We start from the raw sequence: 13,991 nt of genomic DNA, 5'->3' as shown, positions 1-13,991 counted from the left end.
CAGGCTGCTGTGTTCTTCCATGTGGGCTTTGTTGCTTCTGAGCTAGATGGCCGCTTGTTTATCTCCAAGACTTTAAGTCCCCAGACACTATCTCTTTTGATAGCCGGGCACCATTGGCTTTCTTCACCACATTTGCTTGTTTACCCGCTTTGGCTTCAGCAGTTGTGTCGGGAGGGTGAGCATCATAGAATGCCAATTTAATAGAAGAAAGTATTCATGCATTGAGGGAGTGCTTGAGTAGAGGCCCAAGGTCCTTCCGCAAGGCTGTAAATCTTTAATGGGAGTACAAAGCCTCATATTTCTTCCGATGAGTGGCTGTTAGGTTCAAACTGCTCACCTTGCTGATAGCAGTCCTGTGAGCAATCTGCTTTACTATCAGGACTCATGTATGACTTAATATTAGCTACAACATATAATTTTCTTAATATAGTTTCTTGAGCTACTTACTACCTTGAAAACCAAGGAGCCATGGTAGCATAGTGGTGAGCTGATAAATTCAAAGTCAGCAGTTTGAAACCACCAGGATGAAGCTTTCTATTCCTGTAAATACTTATAGTTTCAGAAACAGCCCTGGGGCAGTTCTACCCTGTCCTATAGGGTTGCTATGAATTAGAATGGACTTGAGAACAGTGAGTGAGTGAGAGCAATTTTGTAAACTATGGTTATAGATGAAATATTCATAAGCTTTTAATGTTTATATCTTTATGAGAAAATTATGCTGTATGGATATTGCCTTTTCTAGTTTCCTCTGATTTTGAAGGCAAATTTTGGAATAATGAGTATTAAAACAAAGTTACTTACCCAACTCACAGTTCTTTCCTTCAAATCCAACTTGACACCAGCATTCATAAGCATTAATGTCATCCTTGCACATGCCACCATTTAAACATGGATTGGACTCACATTGGTCTCCATCTTTGAAACAGGTAAAAAAATTGAATTAGCAGGTCAGCAGCTAAGAATGCCCAGTCCACCCAGCACAGACTCGTGGGGGAGGGCAACCTGATTATGGGAGCAACAGAACTGCTGACATGGAAGCCATGCCTAGAGACATGTGATGTCCCTGTCTTCCTACGTTTCTAAAAGTCACTTAAGCAAATATTCCTAAAGTTAGTATTTCCCTAGGAAATTGCCGGGAGGATGTCTTACACATAGTCTATGCAGAATGTAAGGGAAGAATGAGAAGGGGAAGAACATCTGGGTATAGAAATGTGATGTATTAGGAATCATGGAAGATCTGATAACATTTGTAGACCTGTTATCTAGATGTCATACATGACCTGCTTTCCCATAGGTCCTGCAGAGTAAGCTGATCTGCTTCCCTGTAATGTCGTTTCCCTCTTGTAAGTATAGTAGGCAGTAATGGCCCAAGACAGTAAGAAAGATGCCATAGCATTTCCTTAAAGATAGATTGCCATATAGTAGTTAGATCCTAATTTTTCTAGGTAGCATGAGGAAAAAAGTTCAACATGCCATATAGAACTATCCCCCACCCCACCCAAAAATCAATCACAATAATCAACCCCCCACACCCCTTCCAGGGGGGTCAACAACAGAAACCATGGAAAAGGGAGATGGCAGTTGATGTAAGCTGAAAATAATAATAGTTTATAATTTATCAAGGGGTCATGAAGGTGGGAGGGTGGAGGGATAAAAGAGGAGCTGCTACCAAGTATGCAAATAGAATGTAAATATTTAGAAAAGAATGATGGCAACATATGTACCAATATGCTTGATATAATTGATGTATGGATTGTTATAAGAGCTGTAAGAGTCCCCAATAAAATGATATTTAAAAATGATTCTGTAAATGTGCTTTATTTATGTATACATTGTCTAGATTTCCATTCTACTTTTTTCTGAAGAGTCCACGAATACAGAGCCCTTGGAAACCTTTGAAGACATAAGGAGGAAGAAAGAGGCAAGAAGGGGTGGGTCAGGATAAGGAGGGAACCTTAAGCTTGCCTTCTTAGTGTTGTGCCTCATTCCAGATGTCTAAGGGAGGGTCTGGAGAAAAGAAGGAGTAGAAGCAAAAGAGAGACGGGTGCACACTTAGAACCAACCAACCAACCAACCAAGCGACGAATAGAGAGAAACAAGGGGAAAATAATGGGAACTAGATCAGTAAGAGAGGATGAGAGAAAATGGAAAATCTAAGAGAAGTTTCTACTTGTTAGTCAACCTTTCAAGTAAAATTACTCAACATTTGTATTGTCCTTGCTCACGCACGCTCCCCCCTCTCAGAAGCATGTATGTAGGTTGCAGTCACTAAGGGATTAATAACCCTTTCCCAGAAATCACTCCTCTTAGAGAGGATGATTGCTATAAAAATTAGACCTTGTCCCCTCTGCCCCTTGATCCAATGTGCTTTTGCACAAACACTGCAATTTGTTCCAATTCTCTGAAAACAAAACACGTTATCTCTGGTTTATTATTATCGATGTTCCAAACAGGTCTAAAAAATGAGCTACATTTGTACTTTGTACTTTATATTATAGACCAACGAATCTGAATTATTTAGGATGCTTCACTGAAAGGGTCTGGGCTTGCCGCCAGCTACACAGCAACTCATTTGCTGAGACATTTCTCTAGAATGAGTGTCATTTTCTCATACATTTTGTCCCTCCTTTAGCCACTGGTCTGTGTACTTTGGGCCGAGGCAAAGCCATAGATGGTAGGGGTCAAAGACAGCAGGGTTAAGACCTTTTCCAAGTGGGACAGTCCTCTTTGGGTGGTTGTTTAATGAATAACTATATCTAAGTGGGAAGACCAGGAGGTATGATGGTGATAGCAAGGGATTGGAAATGAAAGAACTTGGGTTTGGTTCTGGACTTCATGACTTCCCAGCGGCGTGAATTTTGGCAAGTCCTTCAACCCCCTTAAGCCTCCGTTTCCTGTTCTGTAAAATCGAGCTAAGAATGCTTTGCTCACAGGGATGATGTGAGGGTTAAATGTGATGGGCGCTGTACAAAGTGCTGGATGGATGCTAGTTAATGCGCTTGGGCAATGGTTTTCCTTCCCTCAGGATCTTCCTGCAGCAAACTGATGGCAGACAATAGGGCAAAAGTTAGGCAGGTGGTGATGAGAAACAGCATAGGCTACTTTTGTGTTGACTAGCAAGCTCAGCTGCAAGGGGAGTGAGGCTTGGGGCTCCTTTAAAAATATGTTTCATTCTTCTTTTTTACTTCAGTTTAGAAAACATAGCAAAGACTGAATCATCTTCTTGGTGGGTGTTTCTCATGTTTCCCATGTTTCTATGCCAGGGACAGAGCACACAGCTCAGCCTATGTGACCTAGAAGGCAGGAGCTCAAATGAAAAATATGGTGCGTCAAAAGTCAGAGAGGCAGTGAAGGATCAAAGGAGCCTAAATGCAGTCAAGAAGATTCTTCTTAGAAAAAAGTATGTACAACTTGTTTTGCTTTTAAAATGACACCACAAGTTTGGATTTTTTAAATTCAACAGGAATAGGGAATAAAAAGACTGTGTTGGACTGCCCCAGTAGAGAATTGCCAATGTACAGAAAGGCAATCTAGTGGACCAGGCCTCTTTTTCTCTCAGGATTTAAAAACAAAGGTGCCCCAATGATGAGTTGTGAAGCTGTGACAATATCCAACACTGCCTGCAAGACAGGAACTGTATAAAACAGAAGTGCATCTCAAAAAGATGGAACTTGAGGAATCTGGTTTTGGTTAATTGTACCGGTTCATGTAAACAGTCTTATCCAAAAACCAAACCAAATTCACTGCCGTCCAGTCAATGCTGACTCATAGTGACTCCCTGTAGGTTGCCAAGACTAACTGCATAAGGGAGTAGAAAGCCCAATTTTTCTCGGGAGGAGCTGCTGGTTTTGAACTGCTGACCATATGGATTTCAGCCCAACATGTAACCACTGCATCACCTGGGGTCCTATAAACTCCCTCGAAATTCTGTTGCGGGATTCTCAGTTAACTTTAAAATTCAACTAATTACCCCGTTGGCTTCGAGTCGAGTCTAACTCCTGGCCACCTTGTGTACGTCAGAATAGAACTGTGTTCTATACGGTTTTCCAAGTCTGTGACCTTTTGGAAACAGATGGCCAGACCTTTCTTCCCATTTTCCATTTGGTTAGCAACCAAGCCCATGAACAATTTGCATCACTAGTCTAAAATTCGTTGGCAGTATTGTTTGGGATTTTCCTTCTTTTGGTCAACCCACTCAATCCTGAGTGGTTGAGTTCCTCTGGACCAGAGGTTGTAGGTCCACCAGGAATACATTAGTAAAGAAAACAATGTGCTTTCTATGCCATCTAGAATAAATATTATGCCATGTTCTAAAGAAGGAAATCCTATGATATGTTATATGGCAAAAAGCACTATGGAAATAGACTCAAGCGGGATAGAGGTGTCTGGAGTGGTGGGGCTACCGGAGATGCAGGCTGAGGTGTTGAGTAGTATAAGCAAGGTCAGTTGCATTGAGATGGGAACCTTTGGGAGGAAACCTGAAGGAGGTGAGGGAGTGAGCCAGTGATGCCTGGTGGAATGGCTTTCCAGGTTGAAGAAGGGGGAGCATTTTTAGAGTATTCACCATAAAGCAGGGAGGCCAGGGTGGCTGGAGTCCAGCATGTGAGGAGGAGAGATCAGAGGGAAATCATGGAAGCCACCATAAGGACTTTCAACCCTTTTGTGACCTATGGGATATAAAGTGCCCACCAATATTTTCTGCCTCTGATGTTTCGTGGAAAACTGTTATCCCACTTTTTGTATGCGCTGTCATTTGGTGGGAGCCTATATACTGAGAATATAAAGAAATGGGGCTCATCCCATCAACCGCAGTACAAGAGACATTCCCCCAGGACATATAAGTCCCACTTATTGTATCAAAAACCTTATAATTGCAAACATTTTTTTTCATTTCATGAAAAATACCTTCCATTTATGAAAATACAACCATTTCAACAACAATAACAACAGCAACAACCATAAGAACCATAAACCAAATCAGAAAATACTTTGGTCTTGCAAGGGTTCAGCAACAAATAATAAATCAACTGAGGACTGTCGACTCTCATTCAGTCCAAAGATAAAACTGTCTCAGTTTCTTCCTTCCAGCCTCCTGGGATGGAATGCTGTTCTTCTGTAGCCCTGAGAGGAAGACCCTTCTCCAGCAGCTGCCGTCTCCCACGGCAGCCTAAACCTGTAGGGTGTCAGCATTCAATCTTGGGGAAAGAGTTACACTGGTTTAGCTGAGTGTTTCTGCCCGAGTTTAATAATATCTATTTACAGACAAAACAGAAATACATAAGTCCCAAATGTTTCCTTTACCCACAAGAAGATGAAATGAATTGCTTACCAACATATTGCTTCCAAAATTCAGTCTAGAGAGAGAGAGAAAGAAAAAAAAAGGACAAATAAACGGTAGTATTTAAAGCGCTTAGGGATCAATTGCTTCTCTTCCATAATATTTTTAACATACGCACACACACATAGATATATTAAAATTCCAAAAGAAGTTTCTCTCGTTTTCCCTCTCTCTTTCATTTTCGTTAAGGGTTTCTACTTTTTGTTCTACATCTGAGGAATATTATTTGGAAATACTCACAGTTTGTTCTGTGTTTTCAAAAACTTCTCGTGCTTCTTCAAAACTACACTTTTCTTCAATGCATTCTCTCTCAAGGTTTCCTTGAACAAACTCTTCCAATTTCCCTGAGTTATATCTCTTTAGGCGGTTCAGAATTTTGGTGGCATTTTCACGATCAAGAAAAACTGAAATTAAAAAAAAGAACTGTTCTTTAGATTTAGGGTAAAAAAAAAGGACAAAAGAAAACATCCTGAAAATGAAACACATCTCTGATGAAAGGCTTTGTTTTTAATTCAAGTAATCCCAAAGCCAATTTCTCTGTGGGGCATGGCGCCCAGATCCACGATGTTCCCAAGGCACTGTAGACACATGGAGATTTAGGAATTAAAATTCAATTTTACTTTTAGTCAGGAGAGCTCTAGTAATAAAAGGTCAGATTTTCAATCGTATTTGAATTTACTTTGGATGAAAAAGAAAGTTCTCAAATAAGCAGTTAACATCACACTTTGTTATCATTTGAAAAAAGCCAATTGCAAATCCTTGTCAGGTGCTCCATGAGCTTGACTAGGATGTGTGTAGGATGCAGCTACCCCAATGACTTGGCCTCAGGTTTCTTCAGGAAGAACAGGATTCATTTATTTCTCTTTAGACCAGTGGTTCTCAACCTTCCTAATGCAGCACCCCTTTCATACAGTTCCTCATGTGGTGGTGACCCCCCCAACCATAAAATTATTTTTGTTGCTACTTCATCACTGTCATTTTGCTGCTGTTATGAATTGTAAGGGTCATTTGACCCCCAAAGAGGTTGTGACCCACAGGTTGAGAGATGCTGCTTTAGACTTACAACACCTTCAGTTGGCATCTTATAGCCATCTTCAGGGTGTTTTGCTTTTTATAAAACCATTTTATTGGCATATGATCCATAAATCTTACAAGTTAATAGTTCAATCATATCAAGAAGAATTGTACAATCGTTACCATAATAAATTGTAGAACATTTTCTTTTCTGTACTTATTATTACTCCCCATTTCCCCCCAGCTTTCCCTGCCATACCCCCAAGAAACCATTAATCTAGTTATTGTCCCTATAGATTGGATTTCATATACAGAAAAAACATACAACCCTCTGAACACACACACAAAAATAACTAACAACAAAAATCAAATAGAGAGAAACTTCAATTGAAAAGAAAGTAGAAAATATTAAAAACTAGAAAAATGTTAAAATGAGTCAAAAAGGGGAGCAAATGATAAGGTGTTAAATTTTAACCTAATTACATCTGCCATAATCCTCTTTACAATGCACTCAGAATGTGTTTTATTGTTGTTCTAATTGTCCAGCCTTTTGGAATACTCCTGAATTCTGGAGAACTGAGGCTTCTACTTCATGGTATTTCCAGTCACCTATTATGTATGTGAAAGTTGGACAATGCATAAGGAAGACCATGGAAAAATAGATGCATTTGAATTATGGTGTTCAGGGAGAATGTTACAAGTGCCATGGGCTGACAGAAGGGCAAACAAATCTGTCTTGGAAGAAGTACAGCCAGAATGCTCCTTAAAAGTGCGTAGGGGAGACTTCATCTCATGTACTTTGGATCTATTATTAGTAGACTAGTAGACTCCAGTCCCTGGAAAAGGACATCGTGCTTGGTAAAGCGAAGAGCAATGAAAAAGTAGAAGACCTTTGACTACGTGGATTGACAATGGCTGCAACAGAGGGTTCAGACACAACAACAGTTGAGTGGATGGCACCTAATAGCAACTATAACTTTGCCTATTTTCTCTCTGTATGTATTTGAATATATATAAATATAAACACACATATATATCCCTACTCTGGTGGTAGAGTGGATATGCATTGGATTGCTAACCACAAGTTCAACACTTTGAAAACACCAACCACTGAGGCACTAAGATGAAGCTTTCTACTTGGAAACCCAAAGGAGCAGGTCTATTCTGTCCTATGGGGTCACTATGAGTCTTATGAGTTGGAATTGACTTGATGACAGTGAGCTAGGTTTGGGATGCATATATGAGGAGGTACTCCCCCAAACCCAGAATTGCACTGGATGGAGTGAAGATTTTGTAGTATGCATTTTTCCTGAGAGGTGACTCGCTCTGAGTTGGTGTATTCAGTGGTATCGCTTGGGAAGGTTCTCTCTGGTCACAGTGGATTTTTTCATAAAAGTAGTTTCACTCAAACATCGCTTTTTTGTGATGGCCAATTTAATAAAACAGCGTGTGGCTGTGAATTTTTGTTTCATGCTCGGGAAAAATTGCTGCAGGAAATATTGTGATGTTGAACACAGCTTACAAGGACAGCACTATGGGAAAAACTCATGGGCATGAGTGGTTTTCTTGTTTCAGATAAGGTGAAATGTCAGTTGATGACAAACCTTGTTCTGGATATCCGTCAACTCATGAATGGATGAAAATTTCGTCTCATAGTGCAGTTGGAGTTTGTTCTACCAGGTCAGACTGTTAATCAAGCTTTCTATTTAGAGGTTCTGAAAAGATTTCATAGCACCGTGTGACAAAAAAGGCCTGATTTGTGGCAGACGGGGGACTGTTTTTTGCCACCACAGCCATGCACCTGCTCAAGTAGCCATCCTCAATGTACCAGTTTTTGGCAAACAAACAAACAAACAAACAAAAAACCCCATCATGCCTCTCTTGCCCCATGTACCTTACTCACCTGACATTGTTCTGTGAAACTTCTTTTTGTTTCCATGAATAAAGAAGGACATGCAAGGACAGTGATTTGATGTCATAGAAGAGGTGAAGTTAAAAGCGAGGGAGGTGCTGTCAGCCATGCAAGCAGATGAATTTGAAAAATGTTTCCAAGGATGGAATCACAGATTTGACAAATGTATTAAGTGTAATGGTATGTACTTTGAAAGTGATATGGTTGTTTTGTTAAAAACATGTAAATACATAGCTTTTAAGAAAAGACAATTCCAGTTTTGGGGGGCTACCCCTTTCCCCATATATGGTCATTATATGACTTGCAAAGTCCTATGTGTGTGCGTTTGTGTATATAGTTTGCTATCAGGAATATCAGAAGTCACCTGGCATGCTTTTCTTCAAAAGACTAAAGTGGAACTATGTGACAAAGGGGGTGAGAATGGTTGCACATCTTGAATTGTCCGAGTGAGAACTGTTGAAGGGGTGTATGATATGCTTTGGACATTAACAACAACATTAAAAATGTTTAAATATGACCTGAAAAAGTAAAACAGATAGCGGAGCAATGTATCTGGTGCCATCAAGCAGAATGATGTGTGGGTTATCAGATGAACTAGCAGGGCATTTGGGGATTGCCTTCTCGTTAAGGACCCAAACAACAGCAACGAAAAGGCAAACTTCAGTGAGTACTTCCACAGCCTGATTTTCCTCTTCCTCTGCAATTCCCTTCTGGGCATTCATTTTCCTCTGATTTTTGCCTAGACTTTTCCTCCTTCAACACTTCACTTGCTACCATCCTCAATTCCTCAGGGCTAAGCCTACCCGACAATCCTAGAACACAGCCATCTGCCTTCTCTCTTCTCTTCCAAGGAGGCCAATCATTGTGGGGGCAAAAATCAGCACCCATTGCCTCCCAGTTGCACCAGGCCCTCCTTTGTGATCCGCAACCCACTGACTTGACTCCAGGTTCTCATGCAGTGGGACCTATTTACAGCATGGTGCAGTACAAAAAAGTCTCGAGGTGGCAGGAATGGTTTGCTTTTAACCAGTCACCCCAAGGGTGGCAGTTGCAATCACCCCACAATACCATAGAGGAAAGGCCTGACAATGTCCTTCCATTTTTGGTTACAACCCAGAAAGCGCTATGAAGCAGCTCTACTCTGTAATGCAGGGGTCACCAGGGGTCCGAATTGACTTGGTAGCAGGGGTTTGAGGGTGAAGAAAAAATGAGTTTGAAGAACATAGGTGACTTTGGGCAAGTTCCATACTCTCTGAATCTTAATTTTGTCCAACGTACAATGGGGATGACAATATGGCGATAATAAAATCTGCTTCGAGAGTATTGATTGACAGGATGTGTGGGCTGGGGAATGCTGGTTGTCTCTTCCCTGCTCAATCTCTCATGATCTTCTCAATTCCCTTTGCTCTCTGATGTGCTCTTGTCTAGCTCTTCACCTGCTCCCAACAAAAACAGGTGCTTTCCAAGTCAGCTTTGACTTGGGGCAATTGCGAGTGTGTCGGAGTGAAACCGTGTTCCATAGGATTTTTAATGGCAGATATTTCAGATGGTCTGGCTTTTCTTCCCAAGCACAAAGCTTCCAACTTTTCCATTATCAAGTGAGCACGATAACTGTTTGGCCCACCCAGGGATTCCAGACACTGCGCTTTCCAGTGTTGTCTAGTCTGATTCTGATTCAGGGCAACCCTGGCTCATCCTGAACCTGCCCCTGTGGGTTTCTGAGAGTGTCACTCTTTATGGGAGCGGACAGAGTCCTCTTTATCCTGTGGAGCTGCTGGTAGACTTGAATAGCCACCTGTACAGTGATGAACCCAATGTACCGCCATGTCCCTGCTCCCTCCCTGGATGCTCACACATTCATGGCTGTCTCTACAGTTGTTGGAGTTGTTAGGTGTTACTCAGTCAACATAGATAATACTCAGCTACAAACATCGGTCCATGTAAGACATGAATAACTAATAATAATTTCTAAATAATCTTGGGTTCATGAGGGAGGGAGGGTGGGGGAGGGAGATGAAGAATGAGGATCTGAGACCAAGGTCTCAGGTAGAAAGAAAATGTTTTGAAGATGATGAGGGCAACGAATGGACACACTGGATATACGTATGGAATGTGTTAAGAGCTGTATGAGCTCCTAGTAAAATGATTTTAAAAAATACAACTCCTTCTGGGAACCAATGCCACTTCAAACACAGCAGAAGAGGGGCACTCTCTTCAGAAGAGAGTGCCCTCCTTACTGAAAGTTCCTTTGGCCCTACCCTCTTGTTGGAAGTGTTTGTCTCAAACTCCCAAACTCACCACCATTGAGTCGTTGCCCACACATAGTGATCCTATAGGACAGGGTACAACTACCTCTGGATTTCTGAGACCATAACTGTTTTTTCGAGTAGAAAGCCCATCTTTCTCCTTTGGAGCTGCTGGTGGCTTCGAACTGCCGACCTTACGGTTAGCAGCCCAACCAACATGTAACCACTACGCCGGTAGTGCTCCTCAGTGGCTGTCCAGGGCATCCTAATTCATGTTGATCCTGGTGCTTTCAAGGAGACCTACTCCATAGGGTTTTCAAGGCTGTGACCTTTCCAACCCAGATTGCCAATGCTTACTTCTGAGGTGCTTCTGGGTGGGTTCGAACTGCCAACCTTTACATTAATAATGCGTTGCTTAACTGGTTGCACCACCCATTGGCCTGTTATTTGACCTCAGCATCATACTGCCTTTCCCCCCTTCTGTATTATCAGGGGTTATATATGAGAGGGCTTCAAAAAGTTTGTTCTTTCAAGTCTATGCCGCCCCGCCCCCCCCCCGCCCCCGCCATTTTTGTTTGAAGCCCTCTCGTTTTTTTAACCTTCTTGGGAACATATTCTTTTTTGGCATAATTTCCCAAGCTCTGATTTCCTTGTCTCTCTTTCATGCCCTAAACCCTATCCTTTTACGAGCTTTGAAAGACTCCAGGTGGGTCAGCTGCCTTCCTACCACCTCCTCCATTTTCCTTCTTTCCTTTAAGGGAGGGCTTGAGGCCCTTGACTTTCCTGATATCGCTGATGAGCTAGCTCAGTTTCATGGCCTGGCTGTATTTCCTGCTTTGTGTGATTTCACACCGATCTGATCTCTCCCTTGACTCTGCTAGTTCCATTGAACCTTTGCATGCTCACATCATCATTTCTGCCGTCCAGTCCGATTCCATAGCTGACATCATGTCTGGAGTGGGAACTATAGTGCCAGTCTGCTTTCTGGGGATGCTTGAGGTTGCCACCCCTGATCCTGGCACCGTCGGCTTCTGGATTTCATTCTAGTAGGTTGACAAGGAAGTGTAATAAATGCTTCCTGCGAGAACAGGCTGTCTTGTCCAAATGTGCTCATGTCGTCGGCCCTCTTTACCTTCCTCTCAGGGGAGTGCCGAAACCATTGAGGTTATGGAAAACATAGCCTTGTCCATGGAGGCAGTAAGCACCTACTCTGCTCTTCAGTCTTGCACTCAGACTCGCTTTACTCACCTAGGGGCCTCAACTGCCCACTGACCTTCCCCAAACAGCAACTCGGAGCTGTGAGGAAACCGAGGCAAGATAGTTTCTTCCTAATCTTAAAAAAAACCTTAGTGATAGACGAATGTCACAGATTTGAAAAATTGAACATACCACATACTAGAGTTCCACGCTTCCAAAATATTATATTATAGATCTTAAAATGGAAGTCTGTACATAAATAAAACCATTGTTTGGCGTTTGAATGTTTTTTGTTTTTAATTTCACAGTGGGGAGCTCCCCAAAGCAAAAATAGCAATTAATCTTTGTTCCATTGTCTGCTGCGTCCTTGTTAACACGTTTTCCCACTTTTAATTTTTTAAACTAAGTCTATGACTCTTTTTGCAAAGGAATTTCTTTGCCTAATCATAAATTCTGCTGTCTTCATTAAAAGAAAAATAATGTCAAGATCAACAATCTATTTAGTTAAGAAAGAGAAAAAGAAGAACACCCCACTGCCAGAGAGCCAGTACGCACTAACCCCCATGACAGCCACTTGAACCTACAATAGAGCTGGCAAACCAAAGGCACATCATTTACTGACAAAGGTAGCCCTAGACATTTCCGTCTATCAGACAAACATGTATACTGCATTTTCAAGAAGGAAACAAACCTGTACAGTCAGCACTGAGTAGATATCCTAAAAGACAGACGGTGATGAGGGCCCGTGATTCTGCCATGATCTTGCTCAGGCACTGCATAACCTTTGCTAGAGGTTGTGCAAGTGGCAAGGCTGACTGGTTGTTCCAAAGTACAAGCTGAGCTGTATTTACTTCTGGTAAACAGTAGCCATCTCCCGTAGTGGCTCTTTCTTTAGGGTTACTGCCATCTACCTCTTGAGTCGAGTGAAGAGAATGAGCATTGGCCATCATTCACCTTTGCGTCTGATGCCATGGGCTTCTGCCACGTTGAGGATGAAGCAGGAGCTGACACATCTTTAGAACAGGAGGAGGCGGAGGCAGTGATAGTTACAGTGACTAGGTGTGGAAATGGCATGGGGGTCATAGCTGATAGCACCAAACATTTCTATAGCTCAAGGCAGAGGTCAGGCATGCCTCCACCCTATTTCCCAACCCCCCTTTTTTATTCTATCCTGGCACTAAATTATATGTAGATTTTCATTTATGTCTATGATCCATTTTGAGTTAATTTTTATAGAAGATATGGTATTTAGGAGCTCTGGTGGCATAGTGGTTATGAAATGGGCTGTTAACTTCAAGGTTGATCGTTCAAACCCACCAGCTGTTCCAGGGGAGAACAATGAGGTTTGCTCTGCCCATCAATATTGACAGCCTTGCAAACCCCTCTACCCTGAAGACTTGCTCTGCAGCAGAGAGCTGAGCTGCTGCATGGATTCCTGCTTCCTCCAGCACCATTTGCTGAAAAGGTGACTACTGTTCCTCCATGGAATTTCTTGCACAGTTTTATAAGAAACACAGCGGAACCTGTTGTTTGGATCTATTAGTGGGATTTTTGCTCTGTTCCACTACTGCAGCAGGGTGTTGTTGCTAGGTGTTGTCAAGTCAACATTTGCGTCACAGTGGCCCCATGGAACAGAAGAGAACTGCCCCAAAAGGGTTTCTAGGCTAGAATAATTTTTATTATTATTTTATGCACTTTTCTAAAGGTTATTTATTTAGTTATTTTTCTATCTAAAATAGTTGTATTGCCATATAATTCCCCTATCATACAACTGAATTGTCCAGTCATGTTAAGATGAGTTGTGCAGTCATCACCACAATCAATTTCAGAACACTTTCTTCTTGCTGTACTCATTGTTGTTAGCTCCCCTGCCATGCCCCTGGGTAATTATTAATCCATTTACGGTCTCTATAGATTTACCTATCCTTCCTGGATTTCATATGCAGAAAATCATGGGAGCCGACTCCTGTGGAGTCACTAGGTGGGCTGTCAATAAATAAACCCAAAAACCAAACCCACCACCTTGAATCGATTCTGACTCACGGTGACCCTGTAGAACAGAATAGAATGGCCTCCTGGGGTTTCGGAAACTGTAAATCTTTACAGAAGCTGCTGCCTTCTCTGGAGAGGCTGGTGGCTCCAACGGCTGATATTGCAGCCCAATGCACATAAGCCTTTAGCTCAGGGAGGGTGATTTCTCCCACTTTGTTATTCTTTCATTCAATCAAATGAACTATTTTAGGTCATGTACCTTTCCTTGCATATTTAAAAACAAGTTTGTCTG

At 41.9% G+C, this 13,991-nt stretch overlaps 1 protein-coding gene across 2 annotated transcripts in view; it reads right to left on the bottom strand.

The window, feature by feature from the left end:
* Positions 1 to 12,486, bottom strand: part of F9 (coagulation factor IX) — a 42,777-nt gene extending 30,291 nt beyond the window's left edge. The window contains exons 1-4 of one of the 2 annotated variants that reach the window (XM_075539099.1): positions 12,399 to 12,486; positions 5,579 to 5,742; positions 5,330 to 5,354; positions 802 to 915 (exon numbers count right to left, since the gene is read on the bottom strand). In XM_075539099.1, the coding sequence (XP_075395214.1) occupies positions 802 to 915; positions 5,330 to 5,354; positions 5,579 to 5,742; positions 12,399 to 12,486 (391 nt within the window). The remainder of the gene's footprint in view (positions 1 to 801; positions 916 to 5,329; positions 5,355 to 5,578; positions 5,743 to 12,398) is intronic. The other variant, XM_075539100.1, reaches the window with a different exon arrangement.
* Between the last annotated feature and the right edge of the window lie 1,505 nt (positions 12,487 to 13,991).

This window comes from Tenrec ecaudatus, chromosome X (assembly GCF_050624435.1).
Source record: "Tenrec ecaudatus isolate mTenEca1 chromosome X, mTenEca1.hap1, whole genome shotgun sequence".
Taxonomy (NCBI): domain Eukaryota; kingdom Metazoa; phylum Chordata; class Mammalia; order Afrosoricida; family Tenrecidae; genus Tenrec; species Tenrec ecaudatus.
Note: the sequence above shows the minus strand (reverse complement) of the source record. Positions and strands in the feature narration are given on the sequence as shown.